At 39.3% G+C, this 13,021-nt stretch overlaps 1 protein-coding gene across 1 annotated transcript in view; it reads left to right on the forward strand.

The window, feature by feature from the left end:
• Positions 1-12,784, forward strand: part of RAB27B (RAB27B, member RAS oncogene family) — a 68,554-nt gene extending 55,770 nt beyond the window's left edge. Inside the window, exons 4-6 of the mRNA XM_049900238.1 lie at positions 6,518-6,621; positions 9,558-9,681; positions 10,320-12,784. Of these exons, the coding sequence (XP_049756195.1) occupies positions 6,518-6,621; positions 9,558-9,681; positions 10,320-10,509 (418 nt within the window). The 3' untranslated portion in view covers positions 10,510-12,784. The remainder of the gene's footprint in view (positions 1-6,517; positions 6,622-9,557; positions 9,682-10,319) is intronic.
• The last annotated feature ends 237 nt before the right edge of the window (positions 12,785-13,021 follow it).

A 13,021-nucleotide genomic window follows, 5' to 3' on the forward strand; every position in this document is an offset into this window, starting at 1 on the left:
AACATAAACAGCAACTATGCACATGGATAACGCCAGATGAAACACACAGAAATCAAATTGACTACATCTGTGGAAAGAGACAATGGAAAAGCTCAATATCATCAGTCAGGACAAGGCCAGGGGCCGACTGTGGAACAGACCAGCAATTGCTCATATGCAAGTTCAAGCTGAAGCTGAAGAAAATCAGAGCAAGTCCATGAGAGCCAAATATGACCTTGAGTATATCCCACCTGAATTTAGAGACCGTCTGAAGAATAGATTTGATGTATTGAACACTAGGGACTGCAGACCAGATGAGTTGTGGAATGACATCAAGGACATCATACATGAAGAAAGCAAGAGGTCACTGAAAAGACAGGAAAGAAAGAAAAGACCACGATGGATGTCAGAGGAGACTCTGAAACTTGCTCTTGAGCATCGAGCAGCTAAAGCAAAAGGAAGAATTGATGAAGTAAAAGAACTGAACAGAAGACTTCAAAGGGCCTCTCAAAATGAAGTAAAGTATTACAATGGCATGTGCAAAGAGCTGGAGATGGAAAACCAAAAGGGAAGAACACTCTTGGCATTTCTCAAGCTGAAAGAACTGAAGGAAAAATTCAAGCCTCGAATTGCAATAGTGAAGGATTCCATGGGGAAAATATTAAATGACACAGGAAGCATCAAAAGAAGACGGAAGGAATACACAGACTCATTATACCAAAAAGAATTAGCCAATGTTCAAACATTTCAAGAGGTGGCATATGATCAGGAACCAATGGTACTGAAGGAAGACGTCCAGGCTGCTCCGAAAGGCATTGGCAAAAAACAAGGCTCCAGGAATTGATGGAATATCAATTGAGATGTTTCAACAAACAGATGCAGCGCTGGACGTGCTCACTCGTCTATGCCAAGAAATATGGAAGACAGCTTCCTGGCCAGCTGACTGGAAGAGATCCATATTTATGCCTATTCCCAGGAAAGATGATCCAACCGAATGTGGAAATTATAGAACAATATCGTTAATTTCACACTCAAGCAAAATTTTGCTGAAGATCATTCAAAAATGGCTGCAGCAGTATATCGACAGGGAACTGCCAGAAATTCAGGCCGCTTTCAGAAGAGGACGTGGAACCAGGGATATCATTGCTGATGTCAGATGGATCCTGGCTGAAAGCAGAGAATACCAGAAGGATGTTTACCTGTGTTTTATTGACTACGCAAAGGCATTCGACTGTGTGGATCATAGCAAACTATGGATAACACTGCGAAGAATGGGAATTCCAGAACAATTGCGCTCATGAGGAACCTTTACATGGATCAAGAGGCAGAACAAGGGGACACTGATTGGTTTAAAGTCAGGAAAGGTGTGCGTCAGGGTTGTACTCTTTCACCACACCCATTTAATCTGTATGCTTGAACAAACAATACGAGAAGCTGGACTATATGAAGAAGAACGGGACATCAGGATTGGAGGAAGACTCATTAACAACCTGTGTTATGCAGATGACACAACCTTGCTTGCTGAAAGTGGACAGGACTTGAAGAACTTACTAATGAAGATCAAAGACCACAGCCTTCAGTATGGATTACACCTCAACGTAAAGAAAACAAAAATCCTCACAACTGGACCAATGAGCAACATCATGATAAACGGAGAAAAGACTGAAGTTGTCAAGGATTTCATTTTACTTGGATCCACAATCAACACCCATGGAAGCAATAGTCAAGAAATAAAAAGACGCATTGCTTTGGACAAATCTGTTGCAAAGGACCTCTTCAAAGTGTTGAAGAGCAAAGATGTCACCCTGAAGACTAAAGTGCGCCTGACCAAAGCCATGGGATTTTCAGTCGCATCATATGCATGTGAAAGCTGGACAATGAATAAGGAAGACCGAAGAAGAGTTGACGCCTTTGAATTGTGGTGTTGGTGAAGAATATTGAATATACCGTGGACTGCCAAAAGAACGAACAAATCCGTCCTGGAAGAAGTGCGGCCAGAGTGCCCCTTAGAAGCAAGGATGGCGAGACTGCATCTTACATACTTTGGACATGTCAGAAGGGATGAGTCCCTGGAGAACGACATCATGCTTGGCAGAGTGCAGGGTCAGTGGAAAAGAGGAAGACCCTCAACAAGGTGGATTGACACAGTGGCTGCAACGATGAGCTCAAGCATAACAACGATTGTAAGGATGGCGCAGGACCGGGCAGTGTTTCGTTCTGTTGTGCATAGGGTCACTATGAGTCGGAACTGACTCAACAGCACCTAACAACAAGAACAACTAGCAATTGCAATATAACTTTAGGATAATAATAGGGAAACAAAAGGTGATAGGGAGGCCCACCAGGAGGAGCCCATAACCTAGGCTTGGGTTTTGGGAAGCCTGTTTCAGGGGTGATACTTCTGCTGATACCATTTTGTATTGCTCATAAAGAATATTTGAGTGAGTGTTATACAAGCAGACATGAAGTGGGAGGTGAGGCTATCAGTAGGGAGACAACAGAAAGAACAGCACGTGTGAAAGCCTGGAGGAGAGAAAGAACTTCCTGAGAACTAAAAGATCATCATGCCTGTGGATGATCAAGAGATGAAGCTGGTTAAATGACCAAGGATCTGCTCATACAAAGCATTGACAGTCTGTTATGGAGCTTGGGCATTAAAATGCTCTTAGAAGAGGATTGATATAATAGATGGGAAGGAATCAGAGGGAAACAGGAACTCTATAAGATTGGGGAAGTTATCCAGGTGAGAGATAATGGCTTTGGGAGCTAGAGTAATGTGGTAGGGTTGTTGTTGTTGTTAGGCGTGGTTGAGTCAGTTCCAACTCATGGCAACCCAATGTCCAACAGAACAAAACACTGCCCAGTCCTGTGCCATGCCTACAGTCGTTGTTTTGCTTGAACCCATTGTTGCAGCCACTGTGTCAATCCATCTCATTGAGGGTCTTCCTCTTTTTCATTGACCCTGTACTTTTACCAAGCATGATATCCTTCTCTAGGGACTGATCACTCATAACAGCACATCCAAAGTATGTAAGATGTAGTCTCGCCATCCTCGCTTCTAAGGAGCATTCTGGTTGTACTTCTTCCAAGACAGATTTGTTCATTCTTCCGGCAGTCCATGGTATAGTCAATATTCTTCGCCAACACCATTCAAAGGCATCAATTCTTCTTCTGTCTTCCTTATTCATTGCCCAGCTTTCGCATGCATATGATGCTATTGAAAATACCATGGCTCGGGTCAGGTGCACCTTAGTCTTCAAGGTGACATTTTTGCTTTTTAACACTTTAAGAAGGTCTTTAGCAGCAGATTTGCTCAATGCAATGCGTCTTTTTATTTCTTGACTATTGCTTCCATGGGTGTTGATTGTGGAGCCAAGTAAAATTAAATCTTTGACAACTTCAGTCTTTTCTCCGTTTATCATGATGTTGCTTATTGGCCCAGTTGTGAGGATTTTTGTTTTCTTTTTGTTGAAGTGTAATCCATACTGAAGGCTGTGGTCTTCAACCTTCCTCAGTAAGTGCTTCAAGTCCTGTTCACCTTCAGCAAGCAAGGTTGTGTCATCTGCATAATGCAGGTTGTTATTGAGTCTTCCTCCAATCCTGATGCCACATTCTTCTTCATATAGTCCAGCTTCTCGGATTATTTGCTCAGCATACAGATTGAATAGGTATGGTGAAAAGATATAACCTTGATACACACCTTTCCTGACCTTAAACTACGCAGCATCCCCTTGTTCTGTCTGAAGAACTGCCTCTTGATCTATGAACAGGTTCCTCATGGGCACAATTAAGCGTTCTGGAATTCCCATTCTTTGCGATGTTATCCATAGTTTGTTACGATTCACATAGTCGAATGCCTTTTCACAGTCGATAAAACACAGGTAAACATCTTTTGTGTATTCTCTGCTTTTAGCCAAGATCCATCTGACATCAGCAATGATATCCTCAGTTCCGTGTCTGCTTCTGAATGCAGCCTGAATTTCTGGCACTTCCCTATTGATATATTGCTGCAGCCGCTTTTGAATATCTTCAGCAAAATTTTACTTGCATGTGATATTAATATTGTTCAATAATTTCTGCATTCGGTTGGATCATCTTTCTTGGGAATAGGCATAAATATGGATCCCTTCCAGTCGATTGGCTAGGTAGCTCTCTTCCAAATTTCTTGGCATAGACAAGTGAGCACTTCCAGTGCTGCATCTGTTTGTTGAAATATCTCGGTTGATATTCCGTCAATTCCTGGAGCCTTGTTTTTTCACCAAAAAAAAAAAAAATTTTTTTTTTTTTTGCAGTGCAGCTTGGACTTCTTCCTTCAGTACTATTGGTTCCTGATCATATGCTACCTCTTGAAATGGTTGAACATAGAGCAATTCTTTTTGGTATAATGACTCAGTGTATTCCTTCCATCTTCTTTTGATGCTTCCTGTGTCATTTAATCTTTTCCCCATGGAATCCTTCACTATTGCAACTCGAGGCTTGGATTTTTTCTTCAGTTCTTTCAGCTTGAGAAATGCTGAACATGCTCTTCTCTTTTGGTTTTCTATCTCCAGCTCTTTGCACATGACATTATAATACTTCACTTTGTCTTCTCAAGCCACCCTTTGAAGTCTTCTGTTCAGTTCTTTTTTTACTTCATCATTTCTTCCTTTTGTTTTAGCTACACAACATTCAAGAGGAAGTTTCAGAGTCTCTTCTGACATCCATTTGGTCTTTTCTTTCTTTCCCGTCTTTTTAATGGCCTCTTGCTTTCTTCATGTATGATGTCCTTGATGTCATTCCACAGCTCGTCTGGCCTTTGGTCTATTAGTATTCAACATGTCAAATCTAAATTCAGGTCAGATATACTCAAGATCATACTTTGGCTGTCATGGCCTTGTTATAATTTTCTTCAGTTTCAACTTGAACTTCCATATGATCAGTTGATGGTCTTTTCCACAATCATCCCTGGCCTTGTTCTCACTGATGATATTGAGGTTTTCCATCGTCTCTTTCCACAGATGTAGTCGATTTGATTCATGTGTATCCCATCAGGTGAGGTACATGTATATAGCTACCATTTATGTTGGTGAGAAAAGGTATTTGTAATTAAGAAGTCATTGGTCTTACAGAATTGTATCATGCAATCTCCGGCTTTGTTTCTAACACCAAAGCCATGTTTTCCAACTACTGATCCTTCCTCTTTGTTTCCAACTTTCACATTCCAATCACCAGTAATTATCAATGCGTCCTTAATGCATGTTCGATTAATTTCAGACTGCAGAAGTTGGTAATAATCTTCAATTTCTTCATCTTTGGCCTTCGCAGTTAGTACGTAAATTTGGATAATAGTCGTGTTAACTGGTATTCCTTGTAGATGTATGGATATTATTCTATCACTGACACCATAGTACTTCAGGATAGATTTTGAAATGTTCTTTTTGATGATGACTGCAACACCACTCCTCTTCAAGTTTTCATTCCTTGCATAGTAGACCATATTATTGTCTAATTCAAAATGGCCACTACCAGTCCATTTCAGCTCACCAATGCCTAGGATATCAATGTTTCTGCATTCCATTTAATTTTTGATGATTTCCAATTTTCATAGATTCATACTTTGTACATTCCAGGTTCCAATTATTAATGGACATTTGCAGTTGTTTCTTCTCATTTTGAGTCGTGCCACATCAGCAAATGAAGGTCCCAAAAGCTTGAGTCCAACCACGTCATTAAGGTTGACTCTCTTTTGAGGAGGCAGCTCTTCCCCAGTCGTATTCTGAGTGCCTTCCAACCTGGGGGGCTCATCTTCCAGCACTATATCAGACAGTGTTCTGCTGCTATTCTTAAGGTTTTTACCTGCTAATTCTTTTCAGAAGTAGACTGCCGGGTCCTTCTTCCTAATCTGTCTTAGTCTGGAAGCTCAGCTGAAACCTGTCCACCATAGGTGACCCTGCTGGTGTCTGAATACCAGTGGCATAGCTCCCAGCATCACAGCAGCACATAAGCTCCCACAGTACGACAAACTAACAGACATCGAGGGGAGTGGTACGGTGAATGGACTTAAATGAGGAGGTCAAGAAATATCTGTTGATTATTTGAATATTGTGGTTGAAGAGACTGTGGCAAAGGAGGATGATGATGCCATAGATAGAGTAAGAAATGAGGAGGGACCAGTGTGGTTCCAGATGTGTGAAGTTGCGAGTGCCTGTGTTTGCTCTAAGGAAGTACCTAAAAGTAATTGGGCACACAGGGTCAAATACAAAAAAGACCTAGACCTATATGTTGTGTAAATTTGTGATGAGAATGTTATAACTCTGTGAGTTTAAGTGCTATGGGACCATATAGTCAGGAAGTGGTCTTAAAACGAACAAAAAAACTACAACCACACCTCCTCTCCTGGCCTTTCAGCGGGCTCTCCACCTGCTCTCCCTGTTCTGTAGGATAACCCATGAGAGTTAGCCATGGAAACTTTGTGTTTGAAAAGGAAACACTTATTTGCATTGCATCATAAGCCTGTGGACTAACTTGCAGAACTACCCGCTGTATGCTTTCTTGGCAGGTTTCGGAGCCTCACCACCGCGTTTTTCAGAGATGCCATGGGCTTCTTATTAATGTTTGACCTCACCAGTCAACAGAGCTTCCTAAATGTCAGAAACTGGATGAGTAAGTGGGACTGAGTGACTTGTACTGGCCACTTTAGGGCTCAACCACTACATTTGCTTGTTTACCGTACAAACTATGACCAGACTCGGCACCACAGTCATGAGTTTAGGAAGTCAAGAGTTTAGTGTTTCCTGCATTGCCTTCCAAGTGGGGCCTTTATCTGGATCACCCAAGGTGGCTTGGAATTGTATTTTCTGTTGACACCGTTTTAAGAAGGGTTAATCACTACCTATATTTAAGGTCTTTGTTACTGTGATTGAAAGGTCTAGTAAGTCTTGAATGACATCTTACAACTGGTTGAGGTACAACATCCACTATGTCTAGCCTAGAGAAGGCACAGGGCAAACAGTCTTTCCTGATGGGGACACTTTAACCTGAAATGTGTGTAAGAACTAACGGGTTAATTAGATGTTAATTAGTAGTTAATAAACTAGTAATAATTAATTATTAGTTAATAAACTACTCCAGAGCAAAGCACTGGCATGAAGATAAGGTATAGTGTGCCAATCAGTCAGACTGGAGTTTTAAGTTTTAAAAAATGTTCAAATATAGGTGGACACTTGAGACTATGTTGGCATCTCCAGTCTGGAGGGGAGATGAGAGGGTAGAGGGGGTTAGAAGCTGACAGAATGGACGCGACAAGAGAGAGTGGAGGGAGGGAGCGGGCTGTCTCATTAGGGGGAGAGCAACTGGGAGTATGTAGCGAGGTGTATATAAGTTTTTGTGTGAGAGACTGACTTGATTTGTAAACTTTCACTTAAAGCACAATAAATTTTTTTTTTAAATGTTCAAATATGAGTGGAACTTGCATAAAATAGTCCTCAGCCTCTGAAGGAATTTAGACCATAATATGGAATTTAAAAATTGCCTAATGAATTATTAAAGCCAATTAATAAACCAACACACAGGAGAGCAGTATTATAATTTTTTCCTTTCCTTACATAGTACTAAAGAAAATATTTCATTTGCTTTTATTACAAATAAGAATTTTGATCCTAATGGCATAAACAAGCAATAGGACAGATCACTTGTTCTCCAGGGCTGGTGCCACTCTTGATAATTTCCAGATTTGCTGGGCAGTCTATGGCCAGACACCATTGCTTTTTCTTTAACTTGGATGATGTTACTCCTCTGCTCAAAATCCTTCTGTGATTTCTCATCTCATTCGGAATGAAATCCAGAGTTCTTCCCTCAGTTCTGAGGCCCTATGGGATCAGACCCTTGGAATCCTCTCCGATCTACTTCTCTCACTCTCCCTAGCTCACTGGGCTCCAGCCCCACATGCTCTCATGCTGTTCCTCCAACCAAATGCACCTTCCTGCTGTGGGGCCTTAGCACTTCCTATCCCTCAGCCTTGATTTCTCTTCTCCCATTTACAGTCATGTGCTAGTTCCTTCTTTTCCTTCAGATGCTTGATCAAAACTTCTCTCTTTTGGAGATGCTGTCCCTGACCACCCATCTCCATCAATAGCATTCTCATCACTCTCCCCTCAACGAATGGACACTTTCTACCACCTGATACTACATTACATATTTCTTTGTTTACTTGTGTTTTAACTCTCCTACTACTAGTATGCAGTAGAAAAGCTCTATGAGCTCTACGAGCACTGGCATACTATCTATTTTGTCCCATCGCCATACCTCAGAGGCTGGAATTATGCCTAGTGCAGAGTAGATGCTCAAGAAAATACACATTTCTTATTAATATGTTAACATATTTTAGATTATTGCTTCTGTAAAGATTTACAGGCTTGGAAACCCTATGGAGCAGTTCTACCCTGTCCTAAAGGGTTGCCATAAGTCAAAATGGACTCGATGGCAACGAGTTTTTTGGTTTTTTAGATTATTTTCTATATATGTGTGTATATCTATAAACACACACACACACACATAAAACTGCTTTCAATGTGAGTTCAATAGCACAATTGCTACCAATGGTGGAAAAATTAATAAATTCTGACCTTCTTAACCACTTCAAATGAGTGTTTATCCTGGGCTCTGTCTCTATTTCCTTTTCTTACTGCATTTCCTTATCAAAACTTTGGTGGTATTACTAGATTCTGAAGGGTTAGGACTTTTCAGAGAATGATTCATTTATCCTTTTTCAAGAAAGATGAAACTCTCCCTTGTTTTTTAAGAATCTCCAGAAGGATATTGATGGGATTTAAGATAATTAATTGCCATGTCTAATAATATTTTCATTTCTAACACTCAAATTGTCGTTGTTGCAGGATAAGCCTTTGGCTTCTTCCTCTGCACCCAGGAAGGTAGCACACAATGTGCCTTAAGATAGACATTGAAGAAGCCCCTATAATCTCAGAAGCATAGCTTTGATAGGTTTCTTTTCTTTTTCTTTTTTTTTTCTCATTCTTTTTTTTTTTTTTTTTTTCCTTTTTCTCCCTCTCTTTCTTTCTTTTCTCCTTTTGAACAATGTTTCCTGGAGAAAAAAGGAAAATTACCTATATTAAAATTGTTTCTCCATGAATTCATCATGGTTCAAAATATTCTGCTCTTTTTAAATCATCACTTGACTTTGAGAGAGGGAAACGTATCGTTCTTCTAAAAGAGGCAGCAAACTTACACACTTCAAAATCATATTCTGTTATCTCCGCTTATATTTGAGGAACAAATGACCTGAAGCAGTACATCCTTCTCAAAAGGCATTTTCCAGATGTAGAAGAGCATTGATGGACGATAGGTCCTTCATATATATATTATTTCTAATCTTCATAGTATGCAGTTTGTGAGGAATTATCTCCATTTTACAGATGAGGAAACTGAGGCTGAGAAAAGGTAAATAACTGGGCTAATTTAACATAACTAGTAAGCAGCCAAACGGAAGATGAATAATTAGCTGAGGAATCTGGAGCATGAGCAGTCATTTGACATCACTTGTTTATAACTAACATGCTGGTTCCATCTGCTTTCTTTCCAAGGCCAACTGCAAGCAAATGCTTATTGTGAAAATCCGGATATAGTATTAATTGGCAACAAGGCAGACCTGCCAGACCAGAGGGAAGTCAACGAACGGCAAGCCCGAGATCTAGCAGACAAATACGGGTAAGCTGGTTACATTGAGATGTCACCTGACCTTGCAAACTTCCGATTAAGTGAAGGAATCTCCTTGAATCAAGAATGGTACATGAATTACAAAGATCTTCCAGAAGAATATATATGATGTTTTTGCTGAATTATTTAATAATAATAATAGCAGCTAACAGTAGTTGAATTATTCTTATAATGTGCTAGGAACAGTTCCAAGATTAACTCAATATTTAACTTGTGGCACCCTGCTGGTGTAGTGGTTAAGAGATAGGGCTGCTAAGAAAAAGGTCAGGAGTTCAAATCCTTGGAAACACATAGAATGGTAATGTTAATGGTAATATTAATCACTGCTTTAGGCATTTTCCCCCTTAAATTTTTTAAACAGTGATGATGCGTGGGCCTTAAGTTCCTGAGTACCTCCTGTCTCAGCTTCTTTGCCCATAAAACAGTTATACCCATACTAAAGAGCAGCCCACCAGTTTTTACTCATTAAGAAAAAACAAGGATGCTTTCCAACTTAACCCGCAAAACCATGATGATTTCCCAGTCTGTCAGCCAGCCATGTTTTTGCATGTGTGACTCATTTGTACATCTGATTGTATCTTTTTCTGACTTCTTCCTCTCAAAAATACTCATCATCTCTTCTGTGCTAGCATACCCTACTTTGAAACAAGTGCAGCGACTGGACAGAATGTGGAGAAAGCTGTGGAGACCCTTCTGGACTTAATAATGAAGCGAATGGAACAGTGTGTAGAGAAGACACAAGTCCCCGACACGGCCAATGGAGGAAACTCGGGAAAGCTAGATGGGGAGAAGCCAGCAGAGAAAAAATGTGCCTGCTAGACTCTACATGTGAACTGATAATCAAGAGCCCCACTCAAATCTTACTTCCACAAATGGTGACCAACCACAAAATCGTTGTTGAGTAGACAGTGCACAATGGCATGTCTTTGTGTGCCAGAAAATCTATTTTAAGAAACCACAATAGTCAACAGTGTGCAAAAGAATTAAGTAGCTTTTCCTGAGGTCCCTCCCAACAAGATCAAAGATTTCCTAATGAGATCTCACCATCATGGATGCTCAATTTGTTTTTCTTATAAAGATGAGTACATAAGATAGGGTTCAAGAGGAAATATTAATGTTTTTTTTTAAATCAACAAAATATGCCTTGCCATATTGAGGAAAGGGAGAGGCTACTAAAAAGAAAGGATAGAAAGATGATGATTTTCTTCTTTTTTAATGATTGGGTATCCTTCCTATATAGACTCTGATTTATATCATCAGGTTTCCACTGGAGGAAAATATAGCAGCTAAAATGGATGAACAATGAAGAATTCTATGTGGTTCATTAAGAGTGGCATTACAACCAATAAGCTGTCCTTGAATGACTAAATTACTGATAAGGTTATGTGAGGGTGAATGTCAGAGTTCTGCTAAAATGTAGGGGATTGTGTAATGATGCCATTTTTATATTCTTAATAAATAGCAGGTGGACAAGGACAGAACAGTGAATGACAAAGTACAAGAGAAATGACCTGGCAGAAAAACATGCGAATATGTGAACATGGCATTTGGATGGCTGAAACAAAATGTATCTGTTACAGATGTCTGAGAGAATTGTTTAGCCAAATTTTACTCAAGCCAATTAGAAGCTGACGTTATCGGTGGGGATTAAGAGAATCTCTGGAGGTTTTCGTTTCAAACCAACTCTTAGAAATTGGTTCAGTATTCAGATCACACTTCACTGTTTTTCTCAGCAAATGTTGAAGAATCAGAAGGAGAAATTAAGGATTGCTGTTGATTAAATAGCTCTTTTGAAAACTAGCCTCAGCCATTTTCGTTTTAGATAAAATATTCTGGTGTTCCTTGAAAAAGAATATGACTATTAATTTTGGGGGTATTAATTGTGTGTTTCCTTTTAATTTATAAAAAAAAAATTATAAGAGCATTAGAAACATAAATCATACTCCTTTCCTTCACACCTCTGACTTTGAATCAATTTTAGAAAAGCTGATGTGTTACTTTGTAAATCAACAATTTCAGAGTCATGATGGATCAATACTATGGCCACTCTGAACTTTCGTTGTGACTCATCACATACAAATTGATGATACCTCATGCTGTATTACAATACGCTTAGCATTTGTTTTTATTTCACCTATTAAGGTCTAAATATGCATGGCTGAGCTATATTGGGGATTGGGTATGGCGGGAGCTATCACTTATGTCACCAAAAATTTGGTTAATTGCTTTATTATTCATATAAAACTGCCTTTTTTCTCAAAAATGATCACAAAACTCTTTTCCATTAGTCTATTTTTATTATTTCATCTAAACTAGTATATTTTCTTTTTGATCTCGGTTTATGAGATCATGAACCATTCCTATCAAGCTGATTATTATTTAAATATTTTAGTCAGTTTTATCAATAATATGACTCATGTATCCTCTGTAACAAAGGCAAGGCACTTCAAGTTTTCTCTCTTCCTTACGAGGATACAGTTTTCCAACTGGATGGCTCCTCTTTCTATATGATTTGGCAATGAAACCTCATTTTTCCAGACTCTGTGCCTCATTTTTTGTTAAATTACAAAAGCATGGGAAACCTAAATTACAGTCCCCCTTTCAATCCTCTCCACCAACTTCCACCTGGCTTTGCATCAATTTTAGAAACACAGACACATCCAAGTAAATGTCTTTTTGTCATGTTCTTAGGATGGAATTGACCCAGAAATGTGTCATGAGTAACAGCACTTTGGAGGCTTTAATAGGGTTAGCCTGGTGAAATCCGCAGTGTTAACTCCCTCGTTCCTCTGCTTTCTGCAGCACCGTGCCTGCCTCTAAGATTGATCACAGTTTGGTATTACCTCCAGTGGTGTTTTCTCTATGGTCCTCCTCCCATGTGCCATGAAAATAGAAAGCTATTAGCTAATAGTTAAGGTGTTTCTTCTAGAAGGAAAATGAGCAGAAGCAATATAACTATTGCTGTGGCAAAATTTCGTAAACTTTTGTGATCATTATAGCAATTTCTTTTTGGGGATTCAAATTGTAACACACTCTGCATTTCCATATTAGGGGATGTTTGGCCTTTATAAAACCCTAAAGGTATTCTATTTTTGATATGTCTTTTTGTGTTCTCTCATTTTTTTAGCTATATGATTGATTTACTTATGCCAAAATTCTGTCATTGTCAGTTGTTTAATGAGCATTTCTTGAGGGTCTATTTTAAGATGATGCCATTTGATAGCTGTAGCATGAAGCAGAAGGTGATGATGCCCATAATTATAGAATCATGCCTGTAAAAATAATTAGTGAGTAATAATCTCAAGAGGAATGAAATTTGACAAGAAAGTGA

This window comes from Elephas maximus, chromosome 11 (assembly GCF_024166365.1).
Source record: "Elephas maximus indicus isolate mEleMax1 chromosome 11, mEleMax1 primary haplotype, whole genome shotgun sequence".
Taxonomy (NCBI): Eukaryota; Metazoa; Chordata; class Mammalia; order Proboscidea; family Elephantidae; genus Elephas; species Elephas maximus.